We start from the raw sequence: 15,714 nt of genomic DNA on the forward strand, positions 1-15,714 counted from the left end.
AGGATCACCCAGAACTTCTTCCTAGAAGCCTCAGGAAGGGCACTCTTGAACTAGGTCATGGCCTGTCACATAAGGCCTGATGGTTGGCCACCCACAACTGTAGACTGGAGGACGAATAAACTTTAGGCCCAAACAAGTCTAGTCTCCTTGAGTGTTTATTCTTATAGATAGTCAACCAGAGGCTGTCTCTCCCTGTGGTTGACCGCCTCTACCACTAGGGAATTGGGAGAAGGGTGGGTATAAAGGTACTCATGGCCCTTGGAGGCACAAAGTAGTTGCGCTCCACCCTCTTGGAGATGGGAGGCAAGGAGGAAAGGGTTTGCCAGAGGGCATTTGTAATTTTAGCAACCCCCTCATGTTGGGGCAAGGCCGGGGCCATGGGGCAGAAAATGTTAAAGAGGAAGTCTGCAGGTTCCTCTGCCTCCTGCACCTGGAGGCCCAGGTTGGTGGCAACCCTCTTTAACAGCTCCTGATGTGCTTTAAAATCATCCTGGGGCACCGGTGGAGGGGGCCCCACTATGGCCTCATTTGGTGACAATGAGGAGGAAGCCGGCACTAAAGGGTCCTCTGCAACAATAGGTGGTCTGGCAGCTTGCTTGCCCACTTCCTCCTGTGCCTGCAGCCAAGGCCTCTTGGGCTGGAGGGGGGCAGGAGAGGGCAGTAGCCCGTACCTCTGAAGCTCTAAATACCGAACAGGCGGCCTGAGTGGGCTGAGTGAACCCTCATGGGTACCACTGTGATGGACAGAGTCTGAGGCCATGGGCCTGGCTGCAGTGCCACTAACTTAGTCTGCACGGGAGGTGCCGGAGCCTGTCCCACCACTAGGGAACCTTGCTCTGAACCTGAGCCCGAGCCCAAGTGGTCGCTCCTCTACGACCAAGATAGGACTGATTGGTACTGGTCGCCTCTCTCGAAGTTGGAGCTGGCTGACCTCAATGAGTGTCTGGATCAGGGCCTCATCGCTTAATGGCGCTCGGCAGATCCGCAATAGTCCTGGGCCAAAGATCTATGCCTCAAGCTTAATGAGCAGTACTGGGATGTGGAGCGGGATCAGAAACTAGAGCAGGCTTGGCGTCATGAAGAAGTAGCTGCACATGGTGACCCCACCTTAGGGATGGGTGATGGTCCAGGGAATGGTACTGTTGGTTCCTCGACCTGTCCCTGGAGTGGTACCGATGCCACGGAGATTCTGGGTACTGACTCCGAAACTTCTCTGGAGGCACGCACCCCCCTGCAGGTCTGTGCCTGGCTACTGGAGAGCCACACCTTGAACCTCTCTGCCCTTATCCTAGGTCTGTAGACCAGATGGGGCTATTAAACTTCTGCCTATCATGGTCAGAAGCGTGTCGGCTGTGAGAGGGCAACCATTGCCAGGATGTCCCTGCGATGGGGAGCGCTGCCGGAAAGGTGGAGACTGTGGTGGTCCCAGCACGGGTTTACCCTAGGACACCGCAGGGGCCAGAGTGGGCAGCATCGGGAAGGACGTCTTGTGCCACTTGGAGGGCCTCTGTCATGGACGGCACCCTGAGTGGATGAGGACCTCTGCCGCTATCCAGGGTAGCTGGCAGGGAGTGGGCTGGGCTACACCGCTCGACCTGAGCTGTGGCCCAGGATCCCTAAGGGGGTGAAGAGGTACTCAAGACCGGGCCTTGGTTCACTCCAGACTTTTCCTTTCCCTTGTGGGAAGCTGGAATCCTTCCTTGCCCCTTCTTCCTGGGCTTCTTGGCTGGAGCCACGGAAGGAGATTGGTGTTGGCTTGTAGATGGTACCGACGGGGCACTGCACACCGAGGTCACGGTGCTCGCAGCTGAATTGGAGCACTGCTCCGGCATTGGAGTAAGGGCAGACTCCATAAGGAGCACCTTCAAATGAATGTCACACTCCTTCTTCATCCTGGGCTTGAAGGACTTGCAGATTTTGCACTTATCACTAACGTGACCTTTGCCCAAGAACCATAAACAACTATTATGTGACTCGCTAATGGGCATGGGCCTTTTACAGTGATCGCTTGACCCGTCCTGAGGTGAGGTCTCTAACTTAACAAATAGGTTGAATTAAACAAGAGGGAATCTATATACAGTAATATTTGCAAGAGGCAAATGAGTTCAAATGAACAAAAAGCAACTGCCCTAGTTGAAACAGCACCAGTTCCATGCACCGTCATTGGCAGCAAGAAGGAACTGAGGGTGGAGGAAGCCAGTGGTGCCCTATATTCCGTGGCATACACACGCCACTCCACGGGGCACCAGAGTTGGTCCCCTGTGGACACTGCTGAAGGAAAAACTTCTGGCATCAGTGCATCTGGCAAGCACACACACCTAAGTTGAATGGACATGAGCAATCACTCGAAGTCGTTAGAATACGTTTTTCTATTTTGAATACAGTTGCTTATTAAGTACTTTAAACTTCTTTCCCAAGCTTTTGTATTTTAAATACAACCTGAATTTTTTTTCCTAGTATGTTCACTTTTTTAGAATCATGGTCCATGAAAACCCAGTTCCACATTATTTTTGTCAGAACCCACTGTCAGAATTTTTAAAAGTAAAAATAGTGGCTCTGACCTTCCATTCATGGGGGTGGGGAAGTGACGGACTAGCTCCAAGTCCTGCTGACATCTCTGCTGTTTGGATGTAAACAGAATTACCACCTCTCAACCTCGGATTATATGATCTTAGTTAGAGCTGCAATATTGACTTGTGTGAAGCCACTATGCTTCTTTCAGCATGGAAGTTTCAGAGGGGAACACACACTCACTAGGGAAAGTTTTCATTATGTTTTTCTCTAACTTGTCCATGGTGTTTGTGATGTCACTAATTCATAAAACAAAGTAGCATGAACTGCTATGGTCACAGGATGTATCCCAAGGCAACCCTCAAAGAATAAAAGATAAAAAAAAGATGGAGTTTAAATTATTAGGACATAAAACCTTCCATGCTAACACGATGGCCCTTCTTCCTCACGCTCCCAGTCCCAGGAATTGGAACAATTAGTTTTAAATGCTCTGTAAAGCTAGATTTGGAATACAGCATACTACTGATTATCCCAATAGCATAGGGGAACATGGATTTTAGGCAGATAACTGGAAGTTCGGATAATTGAGAGCAGGAGACATTCAGCAGTGGGGTGGCCTCCCCTATGGCTGGGAGCTCCTTCTCCTTGCAGTCTTGGCCAGGGGGCTCTGCTCTGCCCCACTCACTCACATGACAGCAGTGCTGCAGAGGGCTCCCAGTTCAGCTGCAGGGCTGGTGACACCTGATCCCTGAAGGCGCAGGCTACTGTCCTGGCTGGGAAGAGCAGAGACCCAGGGCCAGGATTCTGCTGTACCCTGTCAAGTCTGCAGCCTTTCCCCTACATCCTGCTTCTGCAGGAATAGGGTGTCACCAACCTGGCAGGAATGGAAGTAGCCCTCTGTAGCTCTGCTCACTCACTCCTATGACAACAGATTGTAGAGACTCCCTGTACTGCTGCAGGAGCCATTCAGCTGCAGGGTAGCCTCCCCCATGACCAGGGGTCTCTCCTCATCCTCCTTGCAGTCTTAGCCCAGAATCTTTGCTCTATTATCTGAACATCCATATTAGCGGAATCCCTTCCTTGTCCCCCAGCATGAGATACATGCAGAGGTTCAGATAATAGTGTTTTGGGTAAACAGGAGTATACTGTACTGAACACCTCAGTTTAGTGTTTCATTAGCAATACAACTAGAAGTGCCTTGCTTACTAAAAATGAACTCACTTTCTCCTCTAGCTCCCATATACCTCCAGAGGCCCTTATTATCTTGTCCTCCCCAGCCATGTTTCCCTCACCCATTTACCTTAATAACAAAGTGATTTTCTGCATGCATGGGCTTGTCAACACACATTGCACTAGTTTAATTTAAAATGGATTTAAAACATGATTTGTTATTCCAGTATAAACATCAGTATGGATTCTTATCAATTTAAAAACTGGTTATATTGGCTTAGAGTGCATTGGCTAATTAACAGGGGCAATCTAGGCCGATGTAAGGTTGGTTTAAACGACTCCGGATGTCCACAAAAAAAGCTGGACTTCTAACTGAAATGACTTAAAATATCACATTTAGTAAAACCAGTGTAGCTTTTTGTGTAGACCAACCCAATTCAGAGACAAGGCCCCAGATGTGAACTGCTGGGAATTGGTGCCCAGCTATGACAATAAATATCCAACCAGCTAATCAAAATGCAACTTTGAACAGCCACTCATCATTTTCTCTCTCTCATTAATTAAACCACTCTATTATCTGTCCCTATCTATTTATAAGTCTTTATTCTCTCAATTACTTTGCCTAGCACTTGGTCTACTTCCCTGCAGACCATCTCTTTTTTTTTTTTTTTGGAAGCCTCATGTGACATAGTCCTTGTTTGGGTCTCTTTTCCAAACAGTTTTTTTTCCTTAAGCCTCAGATTTCTGAAAATTTCATCTTGGAATTAACCACTTGTTTGTTGAGTTCTTTTGTCAAAGAAATTGTAAATTTGATAAATCTACTAGATTTCACTTTGAATTTGAATACTGATTCCTCATTCTGCAGTACTATCTGGGTTTCATTCCCTTCAGAGAGCAGTCTTGAGATCTAAAATGGGGCTATAGTTCATACTATTGTTGATTAACAACTTCATTTGCTGGTGATCTCATTTTCCTGTACTCAGCTGTTTGGACAATTTCAACCCTGTCAGGCAGAAACAGATCTAATGTGGTTTATCACTATTGTTCAACATAAGAACTTTTGTGAATCTTCGGGCTAAGCAGTATTCATTACCCACAAGATCACTAGAGAGGTTGGAAACCCTCCACATATTGTTTCTTGTGGCCGAAGTAGTTGGAAAGCTGGTCAATGAACTCCTCCAGTCATGGGTATATGTAGCTTTTAAAAATTATTTCTTGTGTTCTTACCTGATGTATATAATCATCCCCCTTTAAAAACAAAATAAAACAAAAAAAAAAGCTCAATAGTTTTCTATTTGACAGTACCATCCCCCTATTTCCTACATATATAGAACCTTATAGAATTATAGTAATAAAGATTGTGCCATCAGGTTTCAGTTATGTTCACTAAGTGACAAATTCCATCATATTTTAAATACAGTATTTGTTTGGTGCAAAATCTGAAAATGGCCAGTGTATTATCCCATTTTAAAATTTGTGTGTTCTTAGGCTGTATGCTCTTCTCTTAGTCCTAACATTTTAATGCTTATAGAAGAGAGTTAATGAATTTTTTTTAATCTATGTATTTTAAGAGCAACATGTACACAATCATTTGTTTTAGGTTTTTGAACTATTTGCAGAAACTTCATATTTAACACCACTACCAATGCACGTAATAAACAATGGCCCTTAATTCACTTACCACAAACAAACAAACCAAATTAAAACTCCTGTAATAAAAAACTATGAAGATTTACTATAGGGTAAATCAAATACGGGTGAAAAATTGTAGTTTATTGAAACTCATAACTCAAAAAATATAAGATGCTGTAGTGTACAATATGTTACACAACGCACCCTTAGGTGCACATTCAAGTCAAGTAAGAACTCCATCTTTCCCCAAACCCTGGTACCCTAGTATTTGTTTCATATACAATCATGCACACTTACTTTGCAAGAGGAAGCCCCCAGTATTCTGAGGTGTTAATTAGCACCAAAAACAGCACATTTCATTTAAAAAAAATGAAACTGGGGAGCTAAATTAACTTAGCTAATACTTTTTGACAGACACATTCATGGAATTAAACAACCTAACCTAACCTAAACAGTGTGTGTACTGTACCAGTTTCTGTTATAGTTTGCAATTCTCCCCATATAGCAGTAGTGGAGAAACCAGTTTCTAAACGAACTACTTATGTACTTCCTACACAAAGTTCATCTGACTTTTTTGTTGGAAATAAGCCTATAAGGGGTGTGGAAAATCTGGATCTTTCAAGGACAACTACTGGTCGTAAGTAATGGAGTTGTTTTAAGGCAAGGTCTCCACAGTCTGTTAGTGCCTTGTCCAATATGGCCCTCAAGTTTTCTAAAGAAGGGATAGATGTCGACTCCGTTGATAATAAAGGCTGTACTTCTGTTAACTGCCCATGAACTGCAGGTCCATGATTTTGGGGTATGCTTACTTCTGTGTTTTCACACACAAAGTTGTCTACTATCACACTCCTTTGTAAGTCTCTATCTTTTTGTAAGACACCACCTATTTGAAATTGTTCTGGGGACTCCCATTCATCATCATCATCATCATCTTTTTCCTCACTTTCCTGAATAAATTTTAGAAATGAGGATTCAAATCCCATTGGTTTATATGCCTTTAAATCAAATGGTCTGGACAATGAATGCTTCTGAACCTTGTTTCTTGTGGGGTGGAGTGAATTTTTTTTAGCATTCTGATTGCTGTGTTGCCAGCCTTCTGTCTCTTTCTCCCTTGGTAACTGCAAAGGTAAACTGTTAAAATAAGAACTGTTTTCTCTACTTTCAGGTAAACCTTCAGTTTTACACAAAGGCTCCGTTATACTACATTCTTCAAAACAACTGGTTTTTGAACTATGTTTATATTTTAAAGTGCCTGAATACAAAAAAGCACCCGTGTCAAAAACCACATTATTTGCTGCACTCCTATTTTGATTTTCATTGCCAGTATCTTGATCATCATAAGCAGTGTTTGGTACACAATGTTTTCCATTTTCATGCAGGTTGTCTGTGTGCATTGTATTTTCCTTTTTAAACTCTCTGGGTTCCTCTTTATTTAACGATAGTTCTGTTTCTGAAGAGGGTTCCTTTTTAACCATTGTACCACTTTTAACACAAACTACCAGTTTCGCAGTCTGTTGTTCTATATACATACTGGTCATCTGATGTGTGCGTTTATAATGCCTCACAATACTGCTTTCCAATTTTACTACAGATAGACACCCTTGAACCATGCAAGGGTACTGAGTCTGGTTAGATTTCTCTCTGCACATTTTCAGGGCTTCCTCCTTTGTTTTAAAATGAATCAAATGTTTTTCTTTATTTTTGCCAATTTTCTTAGATTTTTCTTTTATCTGCTTCTCATTCTCATTTATATCATACTGATCTTTCAAACAGTCTTGTTCATTTTTATCATTAAGCAGATTATCCTGCTCCTTTTTATGTTTTCCAAGGAGACTACCATAATATTCACTATGGCGGAAATATACATGTTGAGAGTAATGGCTGTAATTTGTAAAAATCCTATCACAGCCATTAAGGTCACAATGAATTTCAAAGTCTTTGTTTAGTTCTTCTTCATTAGCATGCTGTTCTATCAAGTGATGCTTTAGCTTGTTAAAAGTATGAAATACAGCAGGGCATTGAGGCTGGTTACATCGAAATCTTGCAGATTCCATTTCAGAAAGCACTTTTTGATCCTCTAACTGATCAAGGTTATGAAAGTCACTGCAATGCTTAGCAAGAGCCTTAGAACATAAAAAGCGTTTACTACATTCTTTGTATTTGCATGCAAATATTTTTTTACATTTGACAAGTTCCCTTTTTGTTCTTGCTTTATCTTTTTCTAAACAAAGCTGTTCTTTGTTATACTGATGTACAGTTCTATAGTGACGAATCAAGCCTTTCTGATTGGTAAAGGCAGAGTTGCAACTTTTATGAATACAATGGAATGGTTTGTGGTACTTATGCAATATATAACATAAATTTCCTTTGGCAACTGTTCTTTTACTTCCTCTCCCCTCTCTTGCTTCCAATTCTTCCCTGTGGCTGTTTAGTGAGGATATTTTAGAGGGTTTTCCAGTTACATTACTATCTGTGTCTTCACTGGATTCCAAATCAGTTTCAGAACTACACTCTTCCTTCTTCGGGTGACACAGCTGCTCAGCAGATTGCTCAGTTTGTTCAGTATGCTCTTCATCTCTATTAGTACAGAAACCAGGCGTTGAAACTGCATTATTTTTTAGCTTGCCCTCTGCACATGCACCTATGTGCTCACATTTTTCATTAGCAAACAGCTTGTGAGTTATCTTCTCATTGCCAATTTGATGTTTGTTTCTATAATGAATTCTAAGGTGTGTTTTTCTTGTAAATGATCTTTGACAAATATGGCATTTAAATGGTGAATACCGATGCTGAAACATATTTAACTGAAGAACTTTTTCCTTGGAATAATTATGTTTTTTAACATAATGCATTAAGAGAGCTTCTCTGGTCACAAACTCATATTTACAGCCTTGACGTTCACAGAAAAATGGTTTAGCTGCCAGTTGAGTGAGATACTGTGTAGGTAAGTTGTCTTGTTGATCTTGAAAATGAAGTTCTGAGGTAGTTTCATTGACAACTGATTGAGGACACTTGGCATCATTTGATGGATATGACTGTAATGACCCTAAAAAAGGCTTGTGTGTTAAAGTGGAAGAATTTGCAGTAAAGTTAGACTTTAAACTTAAATGTTTCAAGCCCAACAGAAGTTCCAACATGGCATCTTCAATATTTGGCACCGTAGAACCTTCATAAAAGGAAGTTTCTGGGGAAGAACAAATTTCTTCCTTGAGACAATTTTTTCTTTTAGAATTTGTATTACAATACAGACTTTCTGGAGAGTCAGTATTTGTATCCGAATTATGCCTAAGATCTGCACTAAGATCTCCAGTAGTTTTGCTGTTTTGACTATCATTGATTAGATTAAAAATATCTTTAGCTTTGATCCCCATCTTTTTTTTGTTATGTTTGAAATGGTATGGATGAACCCTTCGAAGATGTTTTTGCATACCTCTGGCATTTTTGTATGTTGAACTACATCCTTCAAAACCACAGGTAATTTTTTTCCCATCAAAACAAACTGCCACATGGGAGCATTGTTGTTTTAAACCGGAAGGGTGAAAGACTCCCTGTTGGGATATTAGGCTACCAGGAATTGTTTGATTCTGAGTTATTGTTTCTATCAAAGGGGATGCCTGCTTTTTGGTTACTACAGTAGTGGTTCTGTGGCTCCCAAAATAAACACTACAGTTGCTTTCGCTATCAGTTTCGTCATTGTCAGAGACAGCTTCTTCCTTAATCTGTAGGATTTCTTGAGAACTTGTTGAGCCCACAGACAAAGTAAGATTTTCATATGGACTAAAATGATCTGCTTGATCAACCAGTTGAGACTCAGGAAGATAACTGCAACTGTCTTTTGAAATAGGCTCTTCAAGTTTAACTGATGTCTCCTTCACTTCTCCATTTGATATTGTAATATTATGCATTACAAGGTGATTCTGAAATTCTGTTTTTGAATAATAGAACTTTTTGCAACCAAGAAAGTTACATGTGTATGATGCATCCCTAAAATGCTGAGCTTCATGGTGGTAAAGCTGCCCCAAGTCACTGAAAACTATGTTGCAGCCATTTAATTCACACTTATAACGTAGATCTTCATGCATTTGTTTGTGATTTAATAATTCATTAACAGACCCAAATCTAGCATAACAATCCATAGACACACACATGTAAGGCTGAGGACCACAATGCACTCGTTCGTGCTCCTGCAGATGAAAGGATGTCATGAAGTGACGTCGGCAAAAAGCACACTTCTCTCTTCTGTTTTTCATATCCAAGTAGTGTTTTGCATTTTCATCATTGTTTTGATGTTCAGCCTTTAGATGTACACTTAAATATTTAAATTGCTTAAATACTCTAGAGCAGTCTGTGCCAGGACATGGATATATGTCTCTGTCTTGCAGATGGTAATTTTCTAATTGGCTAAATGTGACATATTCATGTATGTCACTTTTGTTTTTTTCAGATGATTGTGGTTGCTGCTGCTTTTCCTCTGGTGATGCATAAGGGTTTCTGGATGTACTAGTCTTTTGTGGTGATCTCTCTTTTTTCAACAGTATTTTCTTTTTTGGTCTATATGTTCTACTAGGTGGCATTTTAACATGCTCCATTACATGTGGTACAAAAAATTCCTTTCTCTTGAACTTTTTTGTACACACTGGGCATGTATAAATACCATCTTCCATGTGCATCTTAGAATGATGTAGTATTCTAGCCTCTATACATTCCCTTTTGCATAACACACAGAAGAATTTGTATTGGAGCCATCTCTGGTATCTTTCAGAAGATCCGATTGGCTTTTTCACTCTTGTTTTCTCCTTCTGTTGATGTGATGCCTCTTTTCCTCCTTCATAGTATTTATGTTCTTTAGTCTCATCACAATCACTCAAAAGAGTTTCTAACAAGTCAGTTTCATTGACTGACATATCATTACAACTTGCATCGTCTTCAGAATCAGAAGCGTCTTTCCCTAAGAGTTTAAGACAATGCCGTTTTAAAGTCTTCCAGTCCCAAAATTCAGGATCAAATGGCCAATACGCTTTTAAAGCTAACAGAAGCTCACAACGTAGTGAGTTGGGAACCAGTGCATTTTCTTCATCAAATTTCTGATCTGGTTGCAAATGCAATTCTTCCAGCACATTGTATCCATCCAAACTTGGCTCGAGCAAAAACTCAGTGAGCTGACATGCTCTTCTAACTTCAAGATCCACTGGTAAAAGGCATGCAATTGTTTTACATACAGATGTCTTCATTTCATCATTTCCATTTGATCTGATCTGAAGCGCTCTCACACATAACAAAATAGACACAGCAAGACCTGCTTCTTCTGCCTGTGTGGTAAAATACAAACAAAAGTTATTTTTCATTTTTTTGATAGATGCATTCTTCCCTGAATCACACACTGTGGAACAACTGTATCTACATCTTGAAGTCTGCCTAAAGCTAGAAGTGATGTTTAGAATAGCTATAATAAAACTCTTAGCAGAATAGGCAAATTGGCAGCAGAAAAAATTCCAAATGGAGAAATTTGGGAGAACAAAGACACACTTGCACACTAAATTCTATAAAATCAAAAATTAGATATTGAAAAGAACTATTAGGCACTTTTAAAATAAATACTGATGGGTTTGCAAGTATAATCTTGTATGTTATACCCTTATAAATTCTAACTTACTTAGCTATTGAGCTTCTACCATTTCTCTTGGCAAACTCTCACTGGCCCCCACCTCCACTGTTGTTTTCTTCTAATAATCTAATTTTCCTTTGGCAAATTTCATTCTATCATTCCTAGTAATACACAATAATTCCACTTCGTCCTTAGAATTCATTCTAATATTTGTAAAATTGTAGTTTGGTCAAATTATATACATTTCTTTTATTTTCTCTCCTTATAAGTTAATTCCTTAATCATTTTAGTTGGTCTTCTTTGAATTTCCTCCAACTGTTTTTCAAGCTTTGTCAACTACGTACACCCCTGGACAAGCAACTGGGATCCACTTCTCCTGTGGATAGTGGTGATTTCTTTTTTTTGGGGGGGAGGGGGTGGGGGGAGGGGAATATCAGGGGATAATAGACACCTGAAGTTCACCCTCCATTCCATATGCTATTATGTTGTGACAGTTCCTGCTTTACCTTGGTGGGTCTTGTGCTTATTGGTGGATTTGTTTGCCTTGGAGCTTCACCGCAGCCCTCAGCTTGGCCGTTTTTCTGAATTCACAGTCCAGGTCGATGACTCCTGTGTCTGACCAGGAGTTGGGAGGATTTGGGGGGAACCCGGGCCCGCCCTATACTCCGGGTTCCAGCCCAGGGCCCTGTGGAATGCAGCTGTCTAGAGTGCCTCCTGGAACAGCTGTGTGACAGCTACAACTCCCTGGGCTACTTCCCCATGGCCTCCTCCCAACACCTTCTTTATCCTCACCATAGGACCTTCCTCCTGGTGTCTGATAATGCTTGTACACCTGAATCCTCTAACAGTCCGCATTCTCACTCTCAGCTCCTAGTGCCTCTTGCTTCCAGATCCTCACATGTACACCACAAACTGAAGTGAGCTCCTTTTTAAAACCTAGGAGCCCTGATTAGCCTGCCTTAATTAATTCTAGCAGCTTTTTGATCGGCTGCAGGTGTTCTAATCAGCCTGTCGTAATTGTCTCCAGAAGGTTCCTGATTGTTCTGGAACCTTCCCTGTTACCTTACCCAGGGAAAAGGGACCTACTTAGCCTGGGGCTAATATATCTGCCTTCTATTATTCTCCTATAGCCATCTGGCCCGACCCTGTCACATATTCCCCCCCCCCCCCGCTCAACACTACGGGGTTGGGCAACTTGGGACGTCAGGCAGTGTACTCGTGACAAGCCATCTGCATTGCCATGGTGGCTTCTAGCCCGGTGTAGTATGGTGAATTGGAAAGGTTGTAGGGACAGGAACCATCTGGTCACCCTTGCGTTCTTCCCTTTATTTCGCTGCATCCACTGGAGAGGTGCATGGTCGGTCACAAGGGTAAACCGTCGTCCCAGAAGATAATAACGTAGTGTTTCCATGGCCCATTTCACAGCTAGGCACTCTCTTTCAACCACGGCATACTTCTGCTCTCTCAGGAGGAGTTTTCTGCTGCGGTAGAGGATTGGGTGTTCTTCATCTCCGACCATCTGCGATAGAACAGCTCCCAATCCTACTTCAGATGCATCTGTTTGTAAAATGAATTCTTTGTTGAAGTCTGGGCCTTTAAGCACGGGGTTACTGCAGAGGGCTGTCTGTAGATCCATGAATGCTTTCTCTGCAGCATCTGTCCACTTCACCATGTCTGGACTCAGGGCTTTTATCAGGTCTGTCAGGGGACTCACTCTGGTAGCAAAATGGGGAATAAATCATCAGTAGTACCCCACCACACCCACGAATGCCCGGACTTGCTTTTTCTGATTCGGCCGGGGCCAATTTTGGATAGCCTCTAGTTCATTTAGTTGGGGCTTGACAATGCCCCTTCCCACAATGTAGCCAAGGTATTTAGCCTCGGCTAGCCCTATAGCACACTTGGCTGGGTTTGCTGTGAGGCCAGCCTGTCCTAGCATGTCCAGAACTGCTTCCACCTTTCCTAAGCGGGTTTCCCAGTCGGGGGTGTGAATAATCACATCATCCAGGTATGCCGCTGCATAACTTCTATGGGGCCGTAGGAGCTTGTCCATAAGACGTTGGAAAGAAGTGGTTCGGAACTATTTAGAAAAGCTGGACAAGCACAAGTCCATGGGGCTGGATGCGTTGCATCCGAGAGTGCTAAAGGAGTTGGTGGATGTGACTGCAGAGCCATTGGCCATTATCTTTGAAAACTCATGGCGACCGGGGGAAGTCCCAGACGACTGGAAAAAGGCTAATGTAGTGCCCATCTTTAAAAAAGGGAAGAAGGAGGATACTGAGAACTACAGGCCAGTCAGCCTCACCTCAGTCTCTGGAAAAACCATGGAGCAGGTCCTCAAGGAATCAATTCTGAAGCACTTGCATGAGAGGAAAGTGATCAGGAACAGTCAGCACGGGTTCACCGAGGGCAAGTCATGCCTGACTAATCTAATTGCCTTCTATGACGAGATAACTGGCTCTGTGGATGAAGGGAAAGCAGTGGACGTGTTGTTCCTTGACTTTAGCAAAGCTTTTGACACGGTCTCCCACAGTATTCTTGCCAGCAAGTTAAGGAAGTATGGGCTGGATGAATGGACTATAAGGTGGATAGAAAGCTGGCTAGATTGTCGGGCTCAACGGGTAGTGATCAATGGCTCCATGTCTAGTTGGCAGCCGGTATCAAGTGGAGTGCCCCAAGGGTCGGTCCTGGGGCCGGTTTTGTTCAATATCTTCATAAATGATCTGGAGGATGGCGTGGACTGCACCCTCAGCAAGTTTGCAGATGACACTAAACTGGGAGGAGAGGTAGATACGCTGGAGGGTAGGGATAGGATACAGAGGGCCCTAGACAAATTGGAGGATTGGGACAAAAGAAATCTGATGAGGTTCAACAAGGACAAGTGCAGAGTCCTGCACTTAGGACGGAAGAATCCAATGCACCACTACAGACTAGGGACCGAATGGCTCGGTAGCAGTTCTGCAGAAAAGGACCTAAGGGTTACAGTGGACAAGAAGCTGGATATGAGTCAACAGTGTGCCCTTGTTGCCAAGAAGGCCAATGGCATTTTGGGATATATAAGTAGGGGCATTGCCAGCAGATCGAGGGATGTGATCGTTCCCCTCTATTCGACACTGGTGAGGCCTCATCTGGAGTACTGTGTCCAGTTTTGGGCCCCACACTACAAGAAGGAGGTGGAAAAATTGGAAAGAGTCCAGCGGAGGGCAACAAAAATGATTAGGGGACTGGAACACATGACATATGAGGAGAGGCTGAGGGAACTGGGGATGTTTAGTCTGCGGAAGAGAAGAATGAGGGGGGATTTGATAGCTGCTTTCAACTACCTGAAAGGGGGTTCCAAAGAGGATGGCTCTAGACTGTTCTCAGTGGTACCAGATGACAGAGCAAGGAGTAATGGTCTCAAGTTGCAGTGGGGGAGATTTAGGTTGGATATTAGGAAAAACTTTTTCACTAGGAGGGTGCTGAAACACTGGAATGCGTTACCTAGGTAGGTGGTGGAATCTCCTTCCTTAGGAGTTTTTAAGGTCAGGCTTGACAAAGCCCTGGCTGGGATGATTTAATTGGGGATCGGTCCTGCTTTGAGCAGGGGGCTGGACTAGATGACCTCCTGAGGTCCCTTCCAACCCTGATATTCTACGATTCTATGATCTATGAAGGTGGCAAGTGCCCCATGCAGTCCAAAAGGAAGAACAGTACAATGAAACGGACCCTCTGGTGTAGAGAATGCCGTCTTTTCTTTCGCATCTTTGGCAAGGGGAATCTGCCAGTATCCCTTTGTTAAATCAAGGCTGGTCAAAAATCGGGCATTGCCCAGGCGGTCAACTAACTCATCGATACGGGGTATGCATCGAATTTGGATATCTCATTTAGCCCGCGAAAGTCATTACAAAACCTTGTGGTGCCATTGGGTTTGGGCACCAACACAATCGGGCTTGAGCACTGATTGTGGGACTCTTCGATGACTCCCAGCTCCAACATCCTTTTTACCTCTGCCTTGATCTCCTCCCTTTTTGCTGCTGAGACCCGATAGGGCCTTAAAGTTACCTTTGCCCCAGGGTCTGTGATAATGTGGTGATATGCTTCGGTGGTCCGGCCTGGTTTGGTTGAAAACACCTCCTGGTATCGGCTGATCATCTCAGTTACCTCCTTCTGGTTTGGTGTCAGATCAGTGGATATCCTGATCTGCTCCTGCATATTATTTCCCTGCATTGGGGTCTCTTGGTCCACTAGACACGCCTCTCGTCGGTGCAAGGCTTTAAGACGTTAATGTGATAAATTTGTTCTTGTTTCTGGCGTCCTGGCTGCCGCACCTTATAGGTTACTTCCCCCACGGGTTCAACCACCTCATAGGGCCCCTGCCACTGGGCCAAAAGCTTGCTCTCTGCTGTGGGTACCAACATCATCACCCAATCCCCTGGTTGGACCTGTCGGACTTTTGCCTGGTACTTGTAATGGGTTTGCTGGGCCTCCTGCGCCTTTTCCAAATGTTCCCGTACAATAGGGGTGACCCGGGCTATCCGTTCTCGCATCTGCAACACATGGTCAGTTATATTTCTCCCCTCATTGGGTTTATCTTCCCAGATTTCTTTTGCAATATCTAGTATGCCACAGGGGTGGCGTCCGTATAATAATTCAAAGGGGGAAAACCCAGTTGAGGCCTGAGGTACCTCCAAGATTGCAAACATAAGGTAGGGTAGTAGGGTGTCCCAATCATTCCCGTCCCGCCTTACCACTTTCCCTATCATTGCCTTGAGGGTTCGGTTAAACCTTTCTACCAGCCCATTGGTCTGCGGATG

At 43.3% G+C, this 15,714-nt stretch overlaps 1 protein-coding gene across 4 annotated transcripts in view; it reads right to left on the reverse strand.

The window, feature by feature from the left end:
• Positions 1-5,433: 5,433 nt before the first annotated feature.
• Positions 5,434-15,714, reverse strand: part of RLF (RLF zinc finger) — a 106,799-nt gene continuing 96,518 nt past the window's right edge. For all 4 annotated transcript variants that reach the window (XM_084609671.1, XM_084609670.1, XM_084609673.1 and 1 more), the window contains one exon: positions 5,434-10,622. In XM_084609671.1, the coding sequence (XP_084465797.1) occupies positions 5,853-10,622 (4,770 nt within the window). In that variant the 3' untranslated portion in view covers positions 5,434-5,852. The remainder of the gene's footprint in view (positions 10,623-15,714) is intronic.

This window comes from Lepidochelys olivacea (genome assembly GCF_965140295.1).
Source record: "Lepidochelys olivacea isolate rLepOli2 genome assembly, chromosome: 19".
NCBI lineage: Eukaryota > Metazoa > Chordata > Testudines > Cheloniidae > Lepidochelys > Lepidochelys olivacea.